General features: G+C 43.3%; 1 protein-coding gene across 1 annotated transcript in view; it reads right to left on the reverse strand.

The window, feature by feature from the left end:
- Positions 1 to 328: 328 nt before the first annotated feature.
- The window catches only part of kif26ba (kinesin family member 26Ba), a 212,748-nt gene continuing 189,967 nt past the window's right edge, over positions 329 to 23,109 (reverse strand). The window contains 20 exon segments of the mRNA XM_049596076.1: positions 329 to 4,232; positions 5,816 to 5,966; positions 7,293 to 7,561; positions 12,367 to 12,503; positions 12,505 to 12,576; positions 12,686 to 12,850; positions 13,350 to 13,594; positions 13,778 to 14,424; positions 14,427 to 14,693; positions 15,444 to 15,746; positions 15,749 to 16,133; positions 17,211 to 17,521; positions 17,711 to 17,890; positions 18,225 to 18,352; positions 18,566 to 18,667; positions 18,779 to 19,037; positions 19,231 to 19,357; positions 19,807 to 19,983; positions 20,078 to 20,410; positions 21,032 to 21,203. Of these exon segments, the coding sequence (XP_049452033.1) occupies positions 4,084 to 4,232; positions 5,816 to 5,966; positions 7,293 to 7,561; positions 12,367 to 12,503; positions 12,505 to 12,576; positions 12,686 to 12,850; positions 13,350 to 13,594; positions 13,778 to 14,424; positions 14,427 to 14,693; positions 15,444 to 15,746; positions 15,749 to 16,133; positions 17,211 to 17,521; positions 17,711 to 17,890; positions 18,225 to 18,352; positions 18,566 to 18,667; positions 18,779 to 19,037; positions 19,231 to 19,357; positions 19,807 to 19,983; positions 20,078 to 20,410; positions 21,032 to 21,203 (4,579 nt within the window). The 3' untranslated portion in view covers positions 329 to 4,083.

Below are 23,109 nucleotides of genomic sequence, written 5' to 3' on the forward strand. Positions count from 1 at the left end.
TCAACATGCAGAAGTTAAGCTGATAGGCAGGTGCAGATCATGCACAAGAGCCTGCATGTTCCGCAGTTACCTGGTTCATTTTTGATTGTTTGGTCCATCATTAAACTTAAATTTTCTCTATATGACTTATGTCACATCGTATGATGCCGTTCACCATCTGGACAAACAGCTATAGATCTGTAAAGTTTTTAAGTCATAATGCAAAATGTAAGTATCCCATCAGGAATGGGACGGATGTCTGGTGCTTTATGCATAAATTTTCGTCCGTGGACAATGTGTTCAAAGAAGGAAGAATCAGATGTGAAACTCTTTCAGTACTTTTCTTTATTTACATCCCTCCATCTTGCTCTTCCATCAACACAATGTGTCAGACCACATTTCTCAAAAACAGTCAATCTGCAGAGGACTTTGTGCAGTCTTAAGTCATGGAAACAACACACGGACAGTGAACACCTCACACTTCACATTCACCTGTTTCCACTGAGCATGTGCAGTAATGCTAGGCAGTTTTCATAGGAAATAATTAAGTCTTCTACATAACAGATTGGCACTTTTAACTTTTAACACACACAAACTAGTTTTAATCAGTTACGTAGAGATTTTTCTGACCACTGACCCACTGTCCTACAACAACTTAAAGTGTCTTACAGCTGCTGATGAAATCTGTTTCTGGAAAATGTGGTCTGACCCAGACTTAACACACAATACCGCTTAAGAACTCAAAGATGCTATGTGTCAGATTTCCAGATAACACACTATAATTCTTGAACTCTCTTCCAAAAACACATCGTTAATTTGTTCATTAGACTGCGTTGTTATTTTTTGCCCTTCAACGTGATATAACAGATGGCATTTTGTGAATAATTTTATGTAAAGCACCTGACAATGAGTGCTTCTGTTTTGCCTCTGATGAGAGAGGAACGCTTGTTCCTGAAAGGTTTACGTGGACAATTATGTTAGCTATAAACAATATGGGGCCACCAAAACCTTGGCCGTTTGTCACAATTATTGCTAGAATTATAAAGCGCTACCACGGTAGAGTTGGCACTGACACATCGAGGGTGAAACCTCACACACAGCATCTCAAATCTGGAAACACGTACAGGCCATGTAGCTTAACCAGAGGCTGGGGTTCCCAAAACATCCACTGCTAATTACACAAGGCTGTAGGTAATACTGTAGGATATACTGGCATCTCACTGAAAACAACACAGTTTTCTTCTTCACATGTAAAAAAAAATTCATCAGCATTTTTAAGTTCTGGTCCATATTTAATCGACTGAAATTTCTATTGTACTGGAATCACATAAGTACCCTGAATGTGAATGTTTTAGGAAACCCATTAAAGTCTCCAACAGGAACAACAGGAGCAAACGAAATCAACAGAAGATATATAAAATAAAAATGAGCGCATATATGATATGTGTACAGTATATATATTTATATATGACATGGGCTCAGCAAAGTATGTACAGTTATTTTTTCCTTTTCTTAATGCATAGTAACTTTTAAGATCATAAGGTGTAAATAAATAAGAACATTAATAAGCGACTCTGCTCTCCTGAGCTCAAAAATAAACCTTCATTCATGACTGGCACGGTGAAGTGGGAAATAAAAACCGGGCTGCTTCACTCGCCTCCTGTGAAAATGCTTCATAGGTCCAGTCTGTCAAAAGCATCTCAGTTTCTGGGGTAATTTACCACTAGATAATCCCGCGGCTGTCACTGCAGGTGTACCCTTCATGAAATCAATGACTGTTACCTTTTTACACAGCCATGCGGCGATCAAAACATTTAAAGTCATTTCCTGTTTCTGTGTCAGGCCAGTGGAAAAAGATCAAAACTGCGTTTGTTCAATTAGGATACAGATAAATTTAGCACTGTGACACTTTTGACAAATCACACCAGTATCATTACAGTCAGTGTCTGTTCCTCCTTTTACCTCTCAGACAACAAACAGGATCTCCCAGAATTCTCTCTGCTTGCTGGGCAAAAGGCATTCAGAGGGAGGAGGGTAGCGAACAACAGACACCATGACAGCGATGTAGAAGAAGCATTCGAAGGGTATTTGTTCTGTATTTCAGAGGGAAACAAGCTCTTTCATATATTTATATTTGTACAACATTTAGATCATAAACATCTCAAGCACCATAGATAATAATATTAACAAATCTTAAGTGATGCTATCCGTCCAAAAAAAATGGAACCAGGCAGAGATCCGCGCCTCGTAATTTGGTCATCATCCTTTTCTTTCTTTAGCTCTCGTTCATTCCTTTATATATTTTGTTTAAATTAGTCCTTTATGATGTTTGTGTGCTTTTAATAAAGACAATACTGGAAATATTTATGTAGCCATAATTGTAGTCCCATGTTAGTGTTTCCAGCCTAAATTCACACATTTATCAGTGAGCTTATTCAGTAGCCAACTTGTGTCCGTCTCATAATTTACTCTTAAATATCTGCTAACCCTATTTCCATTCGCTTCCTATCATTCACAATCTCTACATGGTCCCATTGCACTCAAATAAAAAAATGATACCTCGATATAAAACACACACATTGACGAATCATTCAGTTTCTTTAAGAATAGAGCAGAACAACACGGATACAAATAACAGACAGTCTGCGCGTCAGTCAGTCAAGTCGATCGACGGACGGACTTCACTCACTGGATCGCAGAGAAAAACATTTTCATTTCCACCCCCTGTGTGACTCAGACGCTTCATTGCTTTGTGAACATGAAAAAGCCGTTACATCTGTATCAAGGGAAACATACTGTATGTATGTATGTATGTATGCCCCTGAGGGTCAAAACTCAGATGTGCTGTTTGTGGGTAAAGTCCAAAACAACACCATGGGAAACTAGCTTTTTTTTTCTTTGTTTAAACACACATAACTCTGTGTCCTTTAAAAAAAATCATGTATGTTAATGTACGTCTAATTGGATTTTTGGTCCTTGCAACATTTTGCTGTTTTAAAGAGGACTTAGTGTCTCCATGTTCTCGAGGTCCTCTTTAATTTTTTTAGTTTAAATTTAGTCTCATCTCTCATCAGTGTACCAAAGACCGTTCAAACATACAGTATTACTTTGTATATGATATAGTGAAACACTGACAGCAGAACATCACATTCAGAAATGGCTATAAATTCAGATTTTCCAAGGACACTGATCTTTTGTGGTCTTTTTTTCTATGCTAGCACCATACTTACTGCATGTACACAAATTCAGAGAGAAAGAGAATCGGTCTTGGTATTGTTGAAATGTTCACAAGGCACTTATCTAAATCGTTTTTTTCCTTTGTCCTCCTGTCTTTCTCTTGGTCAGTCTTTTTTATTAACTGCACAACAATACCAGGCCATTCTGTCTTCAGCACTCTATTTACAGCCAAATGGCTCTCGACTGCGAAAACTCTAAAAAGTGCTCCTCTGAAATGATGGGAGATGAGGAGCTGTTCTTCTCCTCTCCCGCACCTCTCCTTTCTCCGTCTTTGTTGAAAAAAAAGGTGGGTTTTTTTTTTTGTTTTGTTCCTCTCTCCACTCCTTTCCTCTCAATACATTCCTAAATGTTTGGCTCAGTGTAAGAGGTGTCTCAGTGGGCTAATTATTCACTTCTCTGGGAAACCATGTTCTCTTGGTGATGTTTGATGTTTCTTTTCAGACTCAGAACCGTCTGGCTGCGTCTCTGGGCAGCCATGTTTAACTGATTCAAAGTGGCCCACTCAGTAGATTCTGTTCAACTTCTGTTTCTGTCTCCATGACCCAAATCTACTGACTCATCTATGTGTTGGCCTGTTAAATACCTCTATATATCTTTTATCCCTCCATCTCCCCGTCCATCTGTCCTTCTGCCTATTTACATCTGGAGGAGACATACTGTAAGGATGACATGCAGGATCCAGTGGTCAGTCCATCCCCGTCTCCCTCCTACCAACTATCCAGTCATCCAGTAAGATGTATTTGTTTAGGAGATGTTTTCTGAAGGTGTCTGATTTATCGTCAGGCAAAGGGTCCAAATGTCGACATCTAATTGAGTCCAGCTGTTCGTCTGCCTCTCCGTCCTCTGGCTCTCCGTCCCTCCATCTGTCTACCGATGTCTTGAGGACACATCAAAGCAGGTGATCATCATGAGATGGGCTTTGCAGAAGTTGACTCTGGTCTCCAGTTTGTCCGTCACTGTCTCCAGAGCTTCCAGATACTCCAGTGAGTCCACTTCGTAAGCCTGCTGTAGCTCAACTGGATATGGCAGAAATAGAGTGTGACACAGCTTGTTTAAACACTGCTATATGTACTTTGTTCAAGAGTATATATCTCAGCTAAATGGATAAGTCTGGTCATATAATATATATTTTTCTTATTGTCAACATATTCCATGAAAATACCAAAACCAGCGATTAATTCATCCTGTAACAAGTATTTTCCAAAGCCTGATATTATTCCTCTGTGTCAAAGATCTCCATTGCAACTATCAAACTTGCTGCTGTAAATACCTCACCAGAGCACCAATTGTGTGTTATTCTGCAGCTCCTGTTTGAGTCAAGTTTGCTAGAAAATTACAGTGCCCCGCTGTAATTACTGAGTCTCTTTTAATATGAAAAATCATATGAAACTTTATATTTATGACCCTTTTTTAAAGATTTACATACTGGAAAAGTACCACTGGGCTTGTTGTCATAAGCTGCATACAGGATAGACAGTTGTTAGTTTGGGGGCTTTTCTTATTTGTCTATTTTGAGCCTCCTTGTCTCCTCTCTCCTGCACCCTACTGCCTGTGACCTGGAAATTGATTAAAGCACACCATCCTGAAGTATGCCTCGATTGCTGAAATTGATCTTGAGGAGAGAGGAAGCTTGCCAAAGGAGCTATGAGCGAGGATGCAAAGGTGTATCCTGTTGGCAAGTATTTCCTACATCTATGATATATAAAAGTGGCATGATCAGTGTGACACATAGTTGTGTCACATGTCATATTTAATTGATATTGCCTTAAAATGATGGCTAAGAAGCACGTATGTCTCATTTTGTGACATGCCAGTTGCCCTGACTTCTTTCTCCTCAACTGTCCTTCTTGAATCTCAGGTGGGAGGGACTAATGTTTGCATCTTGCGGTCAGTGCAATGCTAACAGCACCACGCACAGTCCCCCATGAACGTCTGGTCATTTATAGAGACTGCGGTCAAAGTAGTCTGGTCTACACACCTTCAGACTTGCTTCGCCAACGTTTCATCAAAGCACTCCATTTTCAAAGTGCCAGAAACTTGAATTGGTGTATACACACTTCTGCGCTCTGCAGCTAGCCAGTCATTCGGCATGGTCTGTGTACCCCTGTCTGCGTAGCTTTAAGATCTTGGAGGTGCACAGCGCGGCGCTCAGACCCTCAGTCACCCAGGTCACAACTGCGTAATACCACTATATGTGCTGCACCAACCGCAAGAAGCATCAAACACATTTAAGATGTGAGGGGGAGAGGAAAGGAATCAAAGATGTACGAACTGTGAAATGAGAGAATCCAGAGGTGCTTTCATTCGATTTGCTGACAATAAGAAAAATATAAAATAACATAGCAATTGAACAACCATTTTAAACAAACAAAAATAAAGTGATTGGATAAAACTGCCATCATATATGTAGAGTGCTTGAATTTCAAATTCAGGTAAGAAATAATTAGACAAATATGCTTAATAATTTATGGCACAGATGATGTCTTTCTTTACAGGTAATTTGCATAAAAATCGTCCTCTTACTTGTTGAGAATCACTAGTGTAGAATACATGATAAAACACGCACACACACACACTGATGTACCAGAGTCTTACTTACACTCAGTGGTCCATTTGTGCGGCTCCAGCATCAGGTACTGTTTGGTTTGCTCCAGCTCTTTCTTCAGACACTGGTACTTGGCTCTGACTTCACTGATTCTCTGCTGACGGTGCTCCAACAGACGGAGCTTGGCACTGACATACACCACCTCCTGACACACAGAGACAGGACAGACAGGCGGATGTGGATTTTATTCACCTTTATTTATCTGGCGGAGTGTGTTGTGAAACACATGTAGCTCCCTTTCAGCAGCAGCCTGCTTGACATTCATCGACCCCGGATGTGACCGCAGTTGAGCTCTTTCGGACAGTGAGCAGCTTCACTGGAGCGGTCGGGGGTTAAGTGGCTTTCTTAAGGCATGCTGCAGGGAAAATCTATATTTCATGGTTTTCTCTCCCACCCTCTTTCCCAAAGCTCACAATGCTGCCTCTCCTGAATACATAAAGGTTTAAGAGTAGAAACCCAAAAACCTGCACTGTGCATGTATTTGCAGCAGTTTCATGAGTTTCACAGTAGCACTCTGTATTCTGCTAAATCTGGGGAATATTTAATAACTTCCAACATGAAGCAACACGGAGGGAAATATAATGTAGATTTATTCAGAGGAATGGCTTAATTTTCATATAGAACATAATGCTAATGTTGATTCATTCATTTTGTGAAAATCCTTACTGTTGTATTTTTAAAACTTGTTTTTTCTGAAGTTCCTCATCATCACTTACAGTACTGTAACTCAGATCCCTTTGCTTCCTGTCTTCTCTCCTCTCCAGCCTCCTCCAGCAACACTGTCCAACAGAACACTTACTGCGTTTTAATTTGTTCCACAACTATTAGTCATCCAATCAATTTCTTTGACATGGAGTGCAATATGCCTCCTGCCCTCTGGGCCTCTTTCTCTGCTCTTTGGCTCTCCACCTTCCGTAATTCTCTCCTCACATCCATTCCTCATTCTCCCTGTCTCTACCAACACACAGTATATTCACCTCACACACTTTCTCTCTTTAACCCCTCCTTGCTTTTTTGCAGCCTCTTTTGTTTCTAAATCCAGTCTTCCACATGTTAATCTCTCTTTTCTCCTCCTTTCTTTGCCTTATATTACCGTTTTCCTTCACTTTAGCCCTGCTGTATGTGAAGAAGTTTCTCTTACTCATAGAGATTGGGGAATTTTTGTCTGATCTGTTCCTGCAATGTTTGCAATTCTCACAAAGTCACAGCCTCCTTTACCTGTACAGCTGCCGAAAACATTCCCTGGTTAAACTAGTCCCATCTGAATACTGACATCCACAACACTGTGGGGAAACTGAATAATCGTATTTTAAGGCAACTGATGGAAGCCAGAGATTTTAAATGGGGTCTAGTTGGAACTGGATATTGTTAAAGTACATCATTATCAATGATGCAGCCACCATGTAGCTGAGGTTTGTCTCTCCTTCCCTCTTCTCACCCATGCCTCACCCGCCTCCATTCCTTCTCTCACCTTGCTCCCTCCTTTGTCTCTCCTCTTCTGCAGTCGCTCGACGTCATCTATCTCATACACCTTGATCTCGAAGGTTTCTGTTGTCGCAGTCGCGCCCCGGAGGTTTGAGGGAGTTGGAGGCCCCAGTGGGCCATCTACCCAGCATGCACCCGGGCTGGAGGAAGAAGACGAAGATGAAGTGATGGCCTGTTTGGAGGAGCGGTGAGAAGGTGAGGAGGAGGAGGATGAGTCCAAGGTCAGAGCCGGGATCAGACGACGACGCTGGAGGCCTGAAAGAACAAATAAGATGAAGGTAACATAAAGAAATAGTGTTTCACGCCAACAGAGATAATCACAGTGTTTCCAGACACAGAAACACTTTTGATAATAAATAGTTACCTTCAACCTTCTTAGTCATATATTGAGTGATATAACTCATCCCCATCGTTGAGTGTTTATTCTAAAACTGCATTACTGTTTTCTTTATGTTTTATTTCCTGAGTTAGATGAGAAGGTCGATACCATCCTGTTTGTTCAACATAAGGCTACCAGCAGCCAGGTAGCTTAGCTTAACAAAAAAAAGTGCTAGTTGCCTGGCAACCTCATGGCAACAATAAGGGTCCAGGAAATCACTGTACATGACCAAGATAGTAGTAGTAACAAAGGTACTCTCTTATAGAAGATAATGCACTACCAGCTGCGCCAATGGTACAAAATGGTGTACACTTCCAGTCACCTGAGTGGCCGTGGTTGTCTCACCCCCACATACCCCCACCTTGTTTGGTAGTGTGGTAAACTTCATGTGAGTGGATAAAGTCAGATTCAGAACAATGCAATATTTTTTACAGTACAAATTTAACGTCTGTTCCTTATTTTGCCACTTGTTTTACCTTTCTCCTGATTTGTCTGTCTGAAAAAATGCCATTTCAGTGTCAGAATGTCTGGAGGGGTTGGGGCTTGTGAAAAATGGCTCCAATATTTATTTCAGTGACTAGGGGCGAAGGAAATGGTCATAATGTGTACTCGCATTCATCTTAAGTGGGCTGTCTTGGTTTATCAACAGTCTCTGGTGGTAGTAAAAGAAGAAGAAGATATACTTGATCAATCTTGGAGGGGAAATTCAATTTTTTTCACTCTGTTGTCATATACACACAGTCCCAAAATACACACACACATATACACAATCAGAATCCATACATGCATTAAATGGAGGGGTGTCAGGGTGAGGGGGCTGCCCTGGACAGGTGCCCTGAGTAGTTGGGATTGGGTGCTTTGCTCAGGGTCACCTCGACAATGCCCAGGAGGCGAACTGGCACACCTCCAGCTGCCAGTTCAGATTCCATGTTTGGTCTGTACAGGGACTGGAAACAGTTACCCTCCATTTCCCAATCCAAGTCCCTATGGACTGTGCTGCTGCATATAACTCCCCGCAAAACAACAAATTGACATTTTTAAATCTCAGTTTTCATTTGGATTGACAATGACAGTGTAACTTCTTGATTAGTGAGCTTTGGAGGTGCCGATAGGAAGATTTTGTTACCTTTGGACAATGCCCAGCTAGCTGTTTCCAGTCTGTGTGTTAAGCTAAGCTAACAGCTGCTAGGTGTAGTCTTGTCTAGTTACATTTCTCAAAATGTCAAACTATACCCTTAATTTAAAATAAAAGACACACGTTGGTGGGCCCACACGGCTTAGTGATCACATAGAATCATTCAGGAAGAAAAAGCGAACACAAGAAAAAACACGTTTTCAACTCTCAATGTGTTCACGCATCAGTCCACAGCTATACAGTAGATACAGTACAGTGTCACTGCACTCAACAGAGAACCCCCACTCTTTCACCTTTCTATTTGCTTTGCATCAGAATAAGCATCTTTCAGGGTAAAGCAGGAAGATAGGAAATGAATATAAAAGCAGAATATTGCCAGCTGAGGAAAGAGTTCATGGTTGGCAGAAGAAAGAGAATGATATGGATGACTCACTGGAGAGAGGCAGAAAGGAAAGGACAAATAAAAGTACTGAGTGACTGAAGGCACAGAAAGGGAATGAGGAACGGATAATGGAGTGTGACGCCAGATAAAAAGTTTATTCTCCTTTCATAAAGCCCACAGATGAGAGCAGCAGGTCACTCTTTAATCTACCTACTACGCTTGCACAGAAATTATCAGTCATGTAGGAATGAGAGTCATAAGACTGACCAGGAACTGAGAGATACGGTGCGCGAGAGGGACAAGAGAGAATGTGGTTATTTTAATAAGGCTGCAGGTAATCTCTCAAGACAGATTCTGCAATTTACATTGTAGAGTCTGTGGGCAGCCCTGTGTGAAAGATGACTACGGGGGTGGGGGGGGCTTTGAGTTTGAACGATGCTGCACTTTAGCCAATCACAATGGAGGGGGCAGGGCCGAGACGTGCAGGTGTCCCCAGTAAATGTGTACCTACAGAAACAGCAAGCTCCGCAACCATGGCGACCGCTCCACCCAAAACGCCGTCTCGTCAACGTGAAAAAAAATATTTTTTCCAGCGGATGTCTTAGGGGAATGTATTCGTTTATCTTATTTTATACAGTCTATGGTTATAACATGATTGAGCTAACTGGAGTAATTTCATGTCGTATCCGACAACAGGAGGCTTTTAACAGATGACGTCCTGATGTTAGCTTTGCTGCTGCTGTTAGCTGTCCCTGTCAGTTGCAGCCACTGATGCTTTCTAGACATTGTGATTTCCCAAAACTGAATAAATACCACACATAGCAACACAAAACTGCTTTACCAGCTCAATCATGTTGTAACTAAGATATTCGCTGGAAAAAATATTTTTTTCACGGACCGTTTATTGAGTTACTGAGTTACTACAGACACCGCTACCGGGGCTAACAGCTAACGGTTAGCCCAGCTAATCTACGACAACCATGTTAATAATTACAAAACGTGCACACAGAAATAGTAATGTTTGTTCAATCATTGTGTTTATAGACGACTACACCAAATATTTGTAAACAACACGGCAATTCCCTGGGGGCACCGCCAGAAGTGAAGGGGTTGAGCGATCCCGAAGCACCTGCACTTCCGTTAGTCGAAAAACTACAGGCAGTGCCTCCAGAGGTAAAGGAAGAAAAAAATTCTTTTTTCCCCTTTCTTTTACCGATGGATTTCAGATTGGGCTGCAGGTGACTTTTGGTCTCACTGTGGCACAGAAAGGTCAAGCAAAGACATTAGTATGTCATTACGTAGACGGAAGCGGAATATAAGAGGACAGGGAGAAAATGAGGGTCTGCAGGGGGAGAGAGTTGTATGAATGTAGGAGAAGAATCAATGAAATAAAGATGAGGAGTGGCAGACATGGAATAAAATTTGAAAAGAGTTAGTGAATCCAATCTAATGGAAATCGAGCACGAAGGGAGACACAGCTGGAGATGTGATTAAAATTTCGCTTGCACCAACTTCACGCATTGCTTCAGACTGTGGCACACCTGTCCTTTCTTCCTCTTACTTTTTATATTCTGTCTGCCTGAAACGGGACTGAATTATTGTATCCATCCTGAACATGTGCGACAAACACAGAGTAATCCTCTCTGTCTTCCTGTGACAGTTTGACAGCGACTGCTCTCCTTGAAGCGCAGAATCAGTTGTGGTTAAAATGGAAAGGAGAATAAATCCAGACTTTATGCTGCAGGACGCAAAGCTGCACCCTGCACACATGGACAGAAAGGGTTACTCCAATTTAAATTAATAATCAGAGACACACCAGGAAGAGCTGCCTCTGTCCAATCTGATTTTATGCACATATCCATCCTCGTGGCTAACCAATAGAGTGTAATTTGGTGGGCACATTAGCAGCCTCTCTGTGTGCTGTTCTGGTGAATATATATTCATTATAGCCCACACCAGCAGATTCCCTTTACCATTTCACAGATGGGTGGTCAGGGTCACCTTTCCTACCTGCAACCTCCTTCTGCAGCCACAGCTTCCTTCACTTGTCCCTCACCTGTCCATTGCTTTTTCAGTGTGCTTTTTCTCCAGTGGATTCACCTCATAGCGGTCTTTCTCATCATCTTATCAGCTCTATTGTTATTTAATAGCTTTCTACTTTCTATTTTTAAAGCTTTAGCAGTCCCTGATCACATCTTGTGAAAGGTTTCACCTCTGCAGATGTCATAACACAAGAATTAGGTGATTTTCAGCTCTAAAAGCTTCGTGTGCACACTTAGCACATACACAGATTCAGAACAGGATACACTGCATTTGGTGTTGTGTTTACTGATTAAGATGTTAATTGTTCGTAGGTTCCTGACTTTCAGTGTTATTTAGACCAGTGGTTTCCAACTGGTCAAGCCACGGGGTCCAGATTTCCCCTTAGTCATTAGTTCAAAGTCCACACAGTTTAATACATTCAGAGTCATACTTGCATTTGGCCAGCTCATCAATAGGGTTTAAGAAAAATTGAGGATTATCATACTGTGTACATTTGCTTATCAACGAAAAATGCAACTGGACGTGGAATCTCCCTTTTATTTTAGTCAATTTCTAAATGGAGACGTTTTACACCTACTTCCGTTAATAAAATGTTTTTTAAGTTTAAATTATAGTAATAAAATGTTTGTCCAACCGACAATAACCTTTCTGTTTTCATTCCTTTAAGGGTCATTCTGATTCTGTAATACCATGAAACTGTCAAACTCGATAATTTCTGAGTATTGTACCGTGAAAATCTCATACTGTTGCAACCCTAATTGTCAAAGTAGATTGCTATCTCTGTCAAGTAGCTGTCCGTTAGTCACTCACTCTACAGCAGGGAACTGCAGGCACTTAAAAAAATTTGCTGTGCTTTAAAATAAAGCATGTTTTGACACATTTGCAGGTCACTTGCAGTTCATTCAGAATGTACCCATGACCCACGTTTGGACTGTGACCCACGAGTTGGGAACCACTGATTTAGATCACACTAATAGCTCTGTCATATCTAAATTAAAGGGTGCTGTAGCCTCTGATTAGGGCTAATTACATCATTTAAATTCCCCACCCCCAACCCAATCTTGTCAGTGAAAGGTTATTAAAGCAGTCTGATAATTTTTTAAAAAGTGTTTCATAGTGACCTGTGTTGCTCCTGCTCTTCTTGCTGCTCTTGGAGCTCCGTCTGGAGGAGGTGGTGGCTGAGCTATGCTCACTGAGGGAGTCCTGAGCTGAGGAGGTACTTCCTGTGTTCTCACTGCTGTCTCTCAGCATGCTCTCATCTGCTACCTCCACTGTGGTAAAACAAGGCTGTCTTCCCCATGGCCGGAGGGAGCTCACCACTCAGTACGCTGCTGTTAGAGGCAGAATGAGATCGCAGTTATGAATATGAATTATAAATGTTTTAAGCGGCACGAAAAAGGTTTTTGTTTTAAATATTTGTTAATGAATTTAAGATTATACCTGTTGTCACTAGCATGGCCACTACTGCAGCGGTGTGGTTTTCTGGGAGCTGTGATCTTGCTATAGGGAGAGGGTAGTGTTTGGACCACTGCTGCCCTCTCCTCTCCAAGGCTACTTCCACCACCACCACCACCACCACCACTTCCTGCTCCAGCTCCCACTCCACTGAAAACATAAAATTGGATAAAACAGTTTAACCCATAAACAGTTATGGGTGTTCTGCCTTTTTAAGCTAATACTTGGCAGTAAAGAGGAAATAACATACAAAAAAAGTCCCTTAACTTGAAACAAGTATTGCAGCTTACTCCGTAGAAGTGCTGTCATAAATATATATTTATCAGTACTGAATATTTGAAATGGTTTCAAAACACATTTGGCTGCACTTTCTTGCTCTATCTTATTGTTAATGTTTAACACAGCCATTCTGTGGTTCTCTCCATCAGGAAACTGTTACGCCAGCTCTGTTATTGATGATATTCTTATATAACACATTAATTGTGTTGACTTCTTAGAAACTGTTACTTGTGCCTCATATTTATCGTCATGTAAAAACTCAAGTTATATGAAGTTCTCTGTGAATCTTGCACTTGGTTTAAATGTCTTTGTTTAAGATGTTCTAGTAAATGCTTTAAATGGGAAATGAAATAAAGTAAAACTGACTAACCTTGCTCCTCCGACTCCTCTCTCCTCTGCTGGTTCTGTGCCTCCTCCCTGGGCATGACTTCTGGAACGGGAGCCTGCACTTCCCTGGAGGAGCTCTGAGATTCGACCGTTGACAGCCCGGAGAGGCAGCTTGGCAGCCAGGCTTCCCCCTCGACTGCGACTCAAAGACTGGGTAGACCAGGATCCAGGGGCCGGTCCCTGCTGCTGCTGCTGCTGCTGCAGAGGGCCCTGGACTGAACTCTGGGGCTGAGGACACAGATAAATGGCTTAGGTTGGTGGATGAAGAAATGAGGATCATGACAACTTGAATGTGATGAATGTGTTTTTTGTGTAAAACTGAAAGTGCACAAAGAGGAAGGTCTGAAAGTCACTTCTAAAACTGGATGGTTCATGTAGTTTTGTCTAATCAGTACAGTCATGTCTTCCTACCTTTCCGTTGGGAGGAAGGCTGGAGCTGCGGCTTGAGGCTTGGCTCAAAGACTTGGTGGAGAAGCTCAGCGTCTTGGTGCTGGATGCAGACAGACTCCTGGATTTGGGACTGCTGGTCATCAGTAGCTTACTGACTGCTGAGATCTTTGACTGGCCACTGGTTTTGGCTGGTGACTGTGGAGCGCTGCTTGGACCGGGACTGGTATTGAAACTGGGGTTGGCAGTGTTTCCAGTAGGAGATGATACAGATCCAGCTCGGGTGAGGCTGCGCCCAGTGCGAGGCATGGTACTGTCCCCCCTCACTCCTCCTCCCCCTCTCAGGCTCCCTCCCCTCTCCAGAGAGAAGCAGTCATAGTGGTGGGAGCCACTGTGAGAGCTGTGGACCCGACCCAGAGAGTTGGTTCTGTTTGCAAGTTGCTCCAACTTGGCGCTGAATAGTCTGCTGCTGTCTATGCTGGAGCCTCGCTGTCTGATGATCCCTGCATCATCTACTGAGCCGCCCAGTAGTGGAACTCCGTGGCCGGGTTGGTGCAGAGGGCTGGCTGCCCTGTTCCGCTGGTCGAGGCTGGACTTCCGTACTGGTGGCAGAGGTGGGATTCCTCCTTTCTTGTGGGAGAAGAAGCCCTGTTTTCCAGTTGATCCCCGCGATCAAGTGTAGCACGGGGACTGCAGGGAGTTGAAGTGGTGACGCCAAGATTGCGGTACTCCATTCCATTGTCCAAGCCGTCATGGCGGTTGAGACGGTGCCAGCCACGAGGAAGACTGGCAGTTCGATGGATATCGGGGCTGTAGATACTAGTCAGGCATTCTCCCTGGGCGACAACAGCGACCATCTCACAGCCATCCACCACTCTCTTAAAGGAATCTGGAGATGATGCAACCTCACCACCTGAACTAGAGCTGCCATGATCCCCACCTGGGGATGGAAGAAGGGCAAACAAGAAAGAACATATATTTTATTCACAAATCCTGTAGATCTTTAACTTTGTAGCAACATTTCACTGTTACTTGTTATCATACCCAGACTGGTCACTGACCAGCTGGTTGGCCATGAGTGTGAGTGTTTGGCTGGAACGCAGAGGTGAGTGATGAAGTTCCACCACTGGGCAGAGTGACTGATGATGTGAATGTTGGTGTTTCCCCACTTGCTGCTACCCCTTCAAAATTAGTAGGTGCTGACATACAGACAGTCCTGTATTACTGTATCTCCCATTTTCTGTCACTAGTGTAACATGATAGCACAGTGGAATTTGCATGCTAGCTAGCTAACTAGCCATGCTACATGAGTAAAATCTGACAACTTCATGATTCATCAACACCCTCTTGTCACAGCATAGGAAAACACATCACTATCATGAGATGAGTGACAACTTTGTCCAGCTCATTTTCGGTAACCACTGTAATGTTAGCATAACAGCATGGGATGCCATGCATCCATTCATTTTTGTAGCCGTAATTATGGAAGTGCAGTTGACTAACTTTTGAAACTGCAGACACTTTTATAAGGCAGTGTTTGTGTGAGGTAAAACAATGGCAGATATGTTAGTGGCACAAACAGTTAAATATCTCAGCATAGCGGTTATCGTATACTGTAGGTGGTCTGTGAATGTGTCGGCTGACTTTGGATTCCCAGCCTGAATTATAACCCCAGTCCAGCCCTGCTTACCATCCCTGCAGAAGCTCCGGAGGTCTCCGGTCCCAGCTCCAGCCTGGCTCTTTGAATGCTCTATGTCCCTCTTCTCTGGCTTTACTTCACACACAAGCTCCCTGGACCTCCCCTCCTCCATGCCGCGCTTCAGCCAGGGGTCTTCAAAGCTCATCTCACTGGAAATTGAAGCTAAAAATGGTGCATTAAATTTGCTCGGGTCTTTTATTAAGCCGGTCTTGGTAGGTGAAGAGAGGATGGTTGGCTCCTGTATAACCATGGGTTTGACGGCCACACATGGGTGCACACTGATGGTGGTCTTGAAGGAGAGAGGTTACCAGGTCCTGCTAGAATTTGGATGTTAGTTTTAGCCATGGAGGGAGGCAGTTTCCTCAGCCTGTCTTTGGTTGGAGTTGTCTTATCACTCCCGTTTTCTGACAGCACCACCTCTCCTTCCAGACTCCCTCTTCTTGGGCTGCCACAGCTTTCATAACCCCCCAGCCCCTCTGCTCCAAACGGAAGGCTCTGGTTGGGTTCAGGTTCAGCCAGGGCCTCCCCTTGCTGGCTCTGGGACTGACTGAAGCTGTGGAGGGACTGGTCAGCTTCACTGCCCATGCTCAGATCACTCATCCAAGAGGAGACTGGTGAATCACAGTTAGACATCACCGTGGCTAATGCTTCACCCTCTATCCGCAGCTTGGCCATGGCCACCTACAACAGGACACAATGCAGTTGGGTATAGCGTCTTGAAATCCAAAAAAAACAGGATGCACATAATGTAATATTTAGGCTCTGGTCAAGTTGTAGGAAAAGGCTGCCATCTTCATCAGACTTTATTAACATTCTGGCAGCTAAAGATTATCATGTCAAATGAAGTATGACTGAAGAAATTAAATAATACATTTGGCAAACTAACTGTATGCATCCTGATTCTATAAAGCATTGAAAAAATTTAAATCTACTTTTGATTACCTGACGATTGACTGAATGGTTTATAGAACCCCATAATGGACTCACTGTGTCCATCAGCCACTCAGTTGAGACGGACTGTGCTTTCCAGTACCCATACTACCATACTATGGAGAGAGGCAGTCTGCCAAAAATACCAGGATGTTCTTCTACATCCTGTCTGATATTGCAGTAAGCCAGCTATTCCGACCCACAATCCTCTGTGCAGCAGACGATATATCACATCAACTGAGCTGCAAACAGATGACAGCTTGACAAGTGTTTGACAGCTGATTGACAGCTGACAGAAGTCTCAATGACAGATGACAGTACATTCAAGTAACTGATGACCACCATCTACAATCTGTGCTGTTAATCTTTAAAGTTAACCTGCATAGATCGCAGTTACAACAGCAGAGCTCTCCTCGTTGATCTATCTGTCTCTGGCAAACTCGGTAAGTGCCATTTGTTTTATCTCCAAGGTAACGGATATAATATCAAGAGGTTCAAAGTTCAGAACATAGTGTTATGAGAAAGTAGTATGTCCCGATTGTTTGCATACTGCATGCAACAGCACATACTTTTTAAGGGCAGCTGCAGTACCTTCTAGAAGTAAAAGGAAAAAGTAGGTGATTCGAATGCACCCAGAATTTCTCATTAGAGTTCACTCGCAGCCATGTTGGCCTCACAACTCTATCCTATGGCCTCTGTTAAGGTGGGTAATGTTCTGTCTTCAGCTCCTAAGGCTTAATTCAGCTCATTAGCTTCAATTTAGGACACATTTCAACATGCCAAGTGATCTTAGTCGCTGTAAAGGCAAAGCAAGTCAGTCACACCAACCTCTGCCATGGCAACAACGTCCGTAACCCCTGAGGTTGTTGCAGGGCCTGCAGGTATGTGATAATCCCCAACAGCTCCATCCTCAGCAGTACCGCTGATGATGCAGACGGATTGAGAGCCTGAGGCGAGGGCGGTGGAGCAACACTCGCTTTTGAAACTGATGATGCTTGTGGGACAGGTCAGGCCCTGAGTGTCCATGAGAGCCGTAACATCAAGGTCCTCCTCACATCCAGAAGCCACAGTGTACACCAGTTCATCCTCCCTGAGCAAGAGAGGTCCAACTGTACCTGAAGACACTACCCGTCCTGAGGCTGCAAGTGGAGGAAAGTCTGAGAACAAGGCTACCACATTTGTTTCTTTCCAAGCTGTTCATGTTTGTCATGCTAATTCCCTCTGAATCTTCCATATGACTCATATGATTTATTTTTGCATCTCATGCCCTCTCTCCTTGTAAAAAAAAAATATATATATATATATTTTTTTTTTTTACTGGAACTCACCATCTCTGTGTGTGTCCAGGGGTATTGGTGGGACGTCGTCATCACAGAGTGTCTCAGCTGATCCCAAGCTGGCAGAAAGAGACTGAGTTGGCTCCCGAACTTGTGGGCTCATGCCCACTGGAGAAGTTCTGGACAGCAGGGACTCTGTGGAGGATCGGCCGCTGTCTGCAGCCAAACTGTCTGCAGAATTAGAAACACACATTTGGCGTTGAAATTCATTTTGTTTTCCAAGAGCAGAATACAAGGAAATAGGCGTCACACTATGATGCCAATTTGGAACCACTGGTTATTATACTGATAAAATGTGTTGTGCTCAGGTGACTCAGTGTGTGACCATATTTAATTTGCCTTAAGGCATTTATGTAGACTCTATTATCTCCTGGTGAAGGTGTTGACATGAACAGCAATAACATTACCTGCAGGAGGGAGATGCACGTATAGACAGTTTAGACATCAGTAAGACTAAAGCAGTACTAATACAGTATTCAGCATAAACATGTAGAAAGATGCATACTGTCTGAGGTGAGAGCGTCTGTGGCCTGGCCGTCTTGAGCCAGAGTGTGTGAAGACAGAGGGGGTGTTGCCGGCATCACGCCCTTCTGTGTGTACACTTTACACCGCTGGGACGGGGAGGACGGAGGCCTGAGGAGCAACAAGGAGCAACCATTATGGAGCTGGTCTTTGGTGCTGTTGTCTTTTTCTTTGTTCTTACACATTAAGGTCCTTTGTTGCTGCTTGTGGTTTGAAACATCAGCAAGAACTGATTTTTGTGTTATTATTTAATATTAAAGTTTTTAGACATCTTCCAAATCACTCAACATTATTGTCCATGCATACAGCATATGTTTACTCTACCTGTAGTCCGAGGTTTTGGTCAGGCTGGCAATGCCAAGGCGAGGTGATCCTAATGGGCGTGCCTTCCCGTCAGTGTTACTGCCCACATTCAGACTCTCACGGCTGTATAGAGAGACAGTAAAGGAGACATCTTGTCAATTAAAGTTAAATACTTTTCAAAAGCTTACAGCAACAACTACCGTAAATAGTACTCATAGTTAGACCTGTCCTAACCTGTCATGCAGTTGGGAGCTCTTGGCCCTGTGCAGGGGGTTAGAGGTGATGCTGCTGCTGCTTCCTGTTACGCTCCTGGCACTAGTCACTATCGGGGAACCAGAACTCTGAGCCAGGTTGTGGATCATCGTCTGGGCCAGCTCTGCCTCTTCAACCACTTCTTTGATATCCTGCAGCTGCTGGTCATTGGTCCTCCTCCTTGAGGTTGCTACTGCCGAGGAGGAGATCTGCACTGCACCTCCTACAGCACATGCAAAACCTGTGGGATGTTGGGCAGAGAAACATTTTTGAAATCCCAGACTAAAGGTTACAGAAATGGATGAAACTTGACTTGTCACATTTGTCTCCGGGAGCCTTAAAGGTGTGTTTTTTGTCACGAATCATTTGGGTTCCAAAAGTAAACGTCACTGAGATACATCATTGATATAGAGTAAATATAATAATGAATTTACCTGTTTTGGTTTCTGTGGCAGAGCCAGGAGCTGAGGGAGCTGAGGTTGGGACTGCAGACGATGGACATGGCTCTTGTTTGGCACTTTGTTTGCTCACTGGAACCTCTTCAAAGGGAAACTTTGCCACCTGAACAAAGGGACAGGATGATGAATGCAATATAAGATAGTCTGACTTGACTGTTGACAAAGGAAATGCTCTCCACTTATGTTAACACTTATGTAGGAAAGAGAACTTCACAGGTGGTGGATGAGAGTAAACAAGATCACTTGGGCTGCTAACATAAAGACCTGCATCAGCAACATGCAAAGAACAAGGTACCTTACATAATATCTTAACAATAATAAAGTCATGCCTTTTCAAATGCAGTTTTTTGTAACATAATTGAAAGGGACAGAAAATTGCCATCACAAAAAAGCTGTGACAGCAAGCAAGGTTATGCAGATACAGAAAATATCAAGCAGATTCAAACAAAATACTTTTTTTCCATTTGAATAGAATGTTGAACTTGTCAAAGCTGTCAGACTTTCAATACACCATCTCTATTTAGAAAAAGTAGGACAGAAAACTTTCATCACCTCCTCGCTGCCATCAATGCAGTCCAGTCTCTCCTGCAGCTCAGCAAAGGTGTTGCACTTCAGGCACTCAGCTCCTTCCTCTGGCACAGGGGCCAACGGCTGCCCAAGCAGTGACTGAGAGGGCTGAGGCAGGGGCTGAGAAGGGCCACTGGGCTGGTCCTCTGGCTGAGACTGCACCTGTTGGAGCAGAAATCACAGAGCCTTAAGTTCCTCCTTCCTTCCTGATCAAAGCTGACTGTCTAAACTCTAAATGTAATTATATTCAAATTACCTTGTTCTGTGCTCCAGCTGCCTGACTCTGACTCTGATGCTGCTCTGGTGTTTTACCTCGAAGCAAAGCGGGAATAATTGGTACAAACTCTGGCGGTCCCTCATTGTCCGTCAGCTCTCTATCTGACACCGCAGCCCCGTTTGGGCCGACATAGATCACGGTGTCACATGACTGCTCGCTGCTCGAATACTCGTCAGGGTCGCTGGACAGTCGCAACAACGGAAGGTCGGAGTCGTTGTCCCCGCGGTGATGAAAAGGTCGCAGATGGGTCGGGCGACGCATGCGACCCTCCTCGCAGGAGCTCTCTCCTCCAGAGGAGCTGGATGTGTATTGCTGAGGAGGGATAGAGGCAGGCAAGGAGGAGGCAGAGTAGGTGGTGAGAGAGAAAATATTCCCTTTTTAGATTTGCAGAGCGTGATTTTTTTTTTTTTTGCCTTTAATTGACAGTTCACATTGGAGAGAGGTGGGAAAGATGGAGAAGATGGAGGAAAGGATGACATCCACACAGATCCTGGATATGCACCTTAGACGAGTAACACATTTAAGGTAAGAACTTTAATTCAAGTATTCCTATTTCTATCACAGACTGGCACTTTAAGGTACCTACTGACTTCAGGTTTATTCTTATGTTTAAAGCTCTGAAGCCCTCACCCCTTTTCCTTCTCCTGAACAATTTTGAAACAAATAAGCAAGAGAAGTGAAAGGTGAGAAAGGGTGTCAGCATCACATTTGATACATGTGATGGAAAGGTGATAAAATGCACATGAACTCCAGTGTTAAAATCAAGACTGACACTGATTAACAATAGTTACCTGTCCATATGTTCAAGCCATCTTACCAGTGTATGCACATGTCTTCATCTTGAACTTAATGTACCCAAAGTTTTAGTTTTATGAGATTAAGAGAAATTAAATCCCAGTTTTGATGAAGCATTAAGGTTTGATTAAAACTCACCACTGTGACTTTAGTTTTCTTCTTTTTCATGCGGAGGACGCGGGAAGCAATCTGGATGGTGGAAAGGGTTTCTGAGAAATCTCTGGGTGAGGCAGAGATGTGAGCAATCATGGTGGTCCGGCAGTTCATGTTGCCTAGCGACTCCCTTAGCAACATGGTCAGCTTGCTGTCCCTAGTAACACACATACACTGAGATGTTGAGCGCTAAAGACACGTTGGAAATGCACACAGTCACTCAAACATGTGACAAAACTGGTCGATTTTCAAACAGACGCCCACTCATGTCTGACATCTGACAAAGGATTATTAATAGCTCATCGTGGTCACAGTCTAATGTGACTAAAAAGTCTGTAAAAATGATGAAACACAATGCTAAGATATGCATATATATAAAGCTAAAAGACCCAAAACACAAAGTTAATGCTGCTAGAAAGGCTGCTATTCCAGGCTAAAGCTAACACAGTCTTAAAAGAAGCACTCTGGATATTATGTAGTCTAATATTGGGAGATGATCTATCTCCCAGAGAGATTATACTAGCAGATGGGAGACTAAAAGTAGGCTGTGTGTTTAAGAAAAGACTTTCTCCTGGGTGGGCTACTGCAATCATTCATAGCCTTTTGTGTGTGTGTGTGGGGGGGGGGGTTATGTGAGGCCTGCACGCTGACAGTGAGTAAAGCAACACTGTGGCCCAAAACCTCACGCTGCTGTCCCCCTTTTCTAAAAACACAGCCTGCAGGCATGTCTCACACACATATGTGTACGTTCACATGCACACGCAGACACACAAGTGTACACTGTATACACTCCAATCTTGACCTCCTCTCGCTCATCGATGCTCTGCTCCTCTCCTCTCTTTTCTTCTTTCTCTGTTCGCCGCCTCGGGCTTCAACAAACTCTCTCCTCTCTGCCTCGGTCTATCTCTCCGTCTATATCTCTCTCCCTGAGATTAATGTAGGTAAATTCATGACTCATGAAGTATTCATTTGCATGTTAATTCAAGTGCTAGGGACGCTGGATTAGATCTTACCTCTCAGCCTGTGCTAGATTTATTACAGTGTAGAAGACTGCTGTATGTATGATGAAGCTCTCTTCGATTTAAAGTAGCCTGTAATGAAAGCAGTATCTAGATTTCTAGATCATCATTATTACAAGAAGCTGTTATTAAGGAGCCTCAACCTGAAGATGCCACATTGTGAACACATTGCTCACTAACAGACTTGTACTTATGTAAAACTGTGATGAATTAAGACAATCTAGACTTTCTTAGACTGCACTAAAATGTCTGTGCTTATGCTGCTAATATTGAAATAAAAATTCACCACTTTTTCTGTGTATAGCTGAGTTTGCAGGTGCTAAACGAGTTGTTCCATGCATCCAGTGCCATCATTTGACATGACAGTGACCGTAGTTGTATGTTGGAAGAACTACAGGCTGCATTTCACCTCCAGGTAGCCAGGGGGCGTGCTCTAAATGCTGCTCAGAAACCTAACTTCCTTGTTTTCTTACAACTTGTGTTACAAACTATCTACGTTTCCAGCAAAAATTGTATCTCAAAATGTGAATGCAGAAGATGTTATGGACAAGGATTCATTTTACAGTGCTTTGGCTGATTCGGATATTCAGCTGCATTTATTCAAGCAGCTATTCCACGGCTGAAATGCGGTGGAGAGAGGACGAGGCTGCAGCTGCCATGCAAGAGGACATGGCAGGGACCCTCCAGAACCTGAACTGCAGAGAGCAAACCAAATGGTGGGGCCTTTTCTCACATTGCCCTCTGATGCCAACACAAACTCAATCATTCTGCAGCAATTAATTCTAGCGTTTTTGTCAGATGCTGTCCCCAATGGCAAGAGAGCCTGCAATGCATCCTGGTACATGTAGGCACCACTCACACGGTTTCACGAACAGAATAACTCAGTGTTCCTGTTCAATATGGCATGCACGGAGGAATTTATTGCTTCAGTTTGCTACATTTATCACTAAAACTAGCACTCATCTTCCATGCGGAAGGTCCAGGGCTCAAATCGTGCTGGGGCCGACGTCAGCAAAGGCATGTGGTCGCAAGAGGTTCCCACTG

The sequence above is a fragment of the Epinephelus fuscoguttatus genome, linkage group LG2, assembly GCF_011397635.1.
Source record: "Epinephelus fuscoguttatus linkage group LG2, E.fuscoguttatus.final_Chr_v1".
In the NCBI taxonomy this organism is placed as follows: Eukaryota; Metazoa; Chordata; class Actinopteri; order Perciformes; family Serranidae; genus Epinephelus; species Epinephelus fuscoguttatus.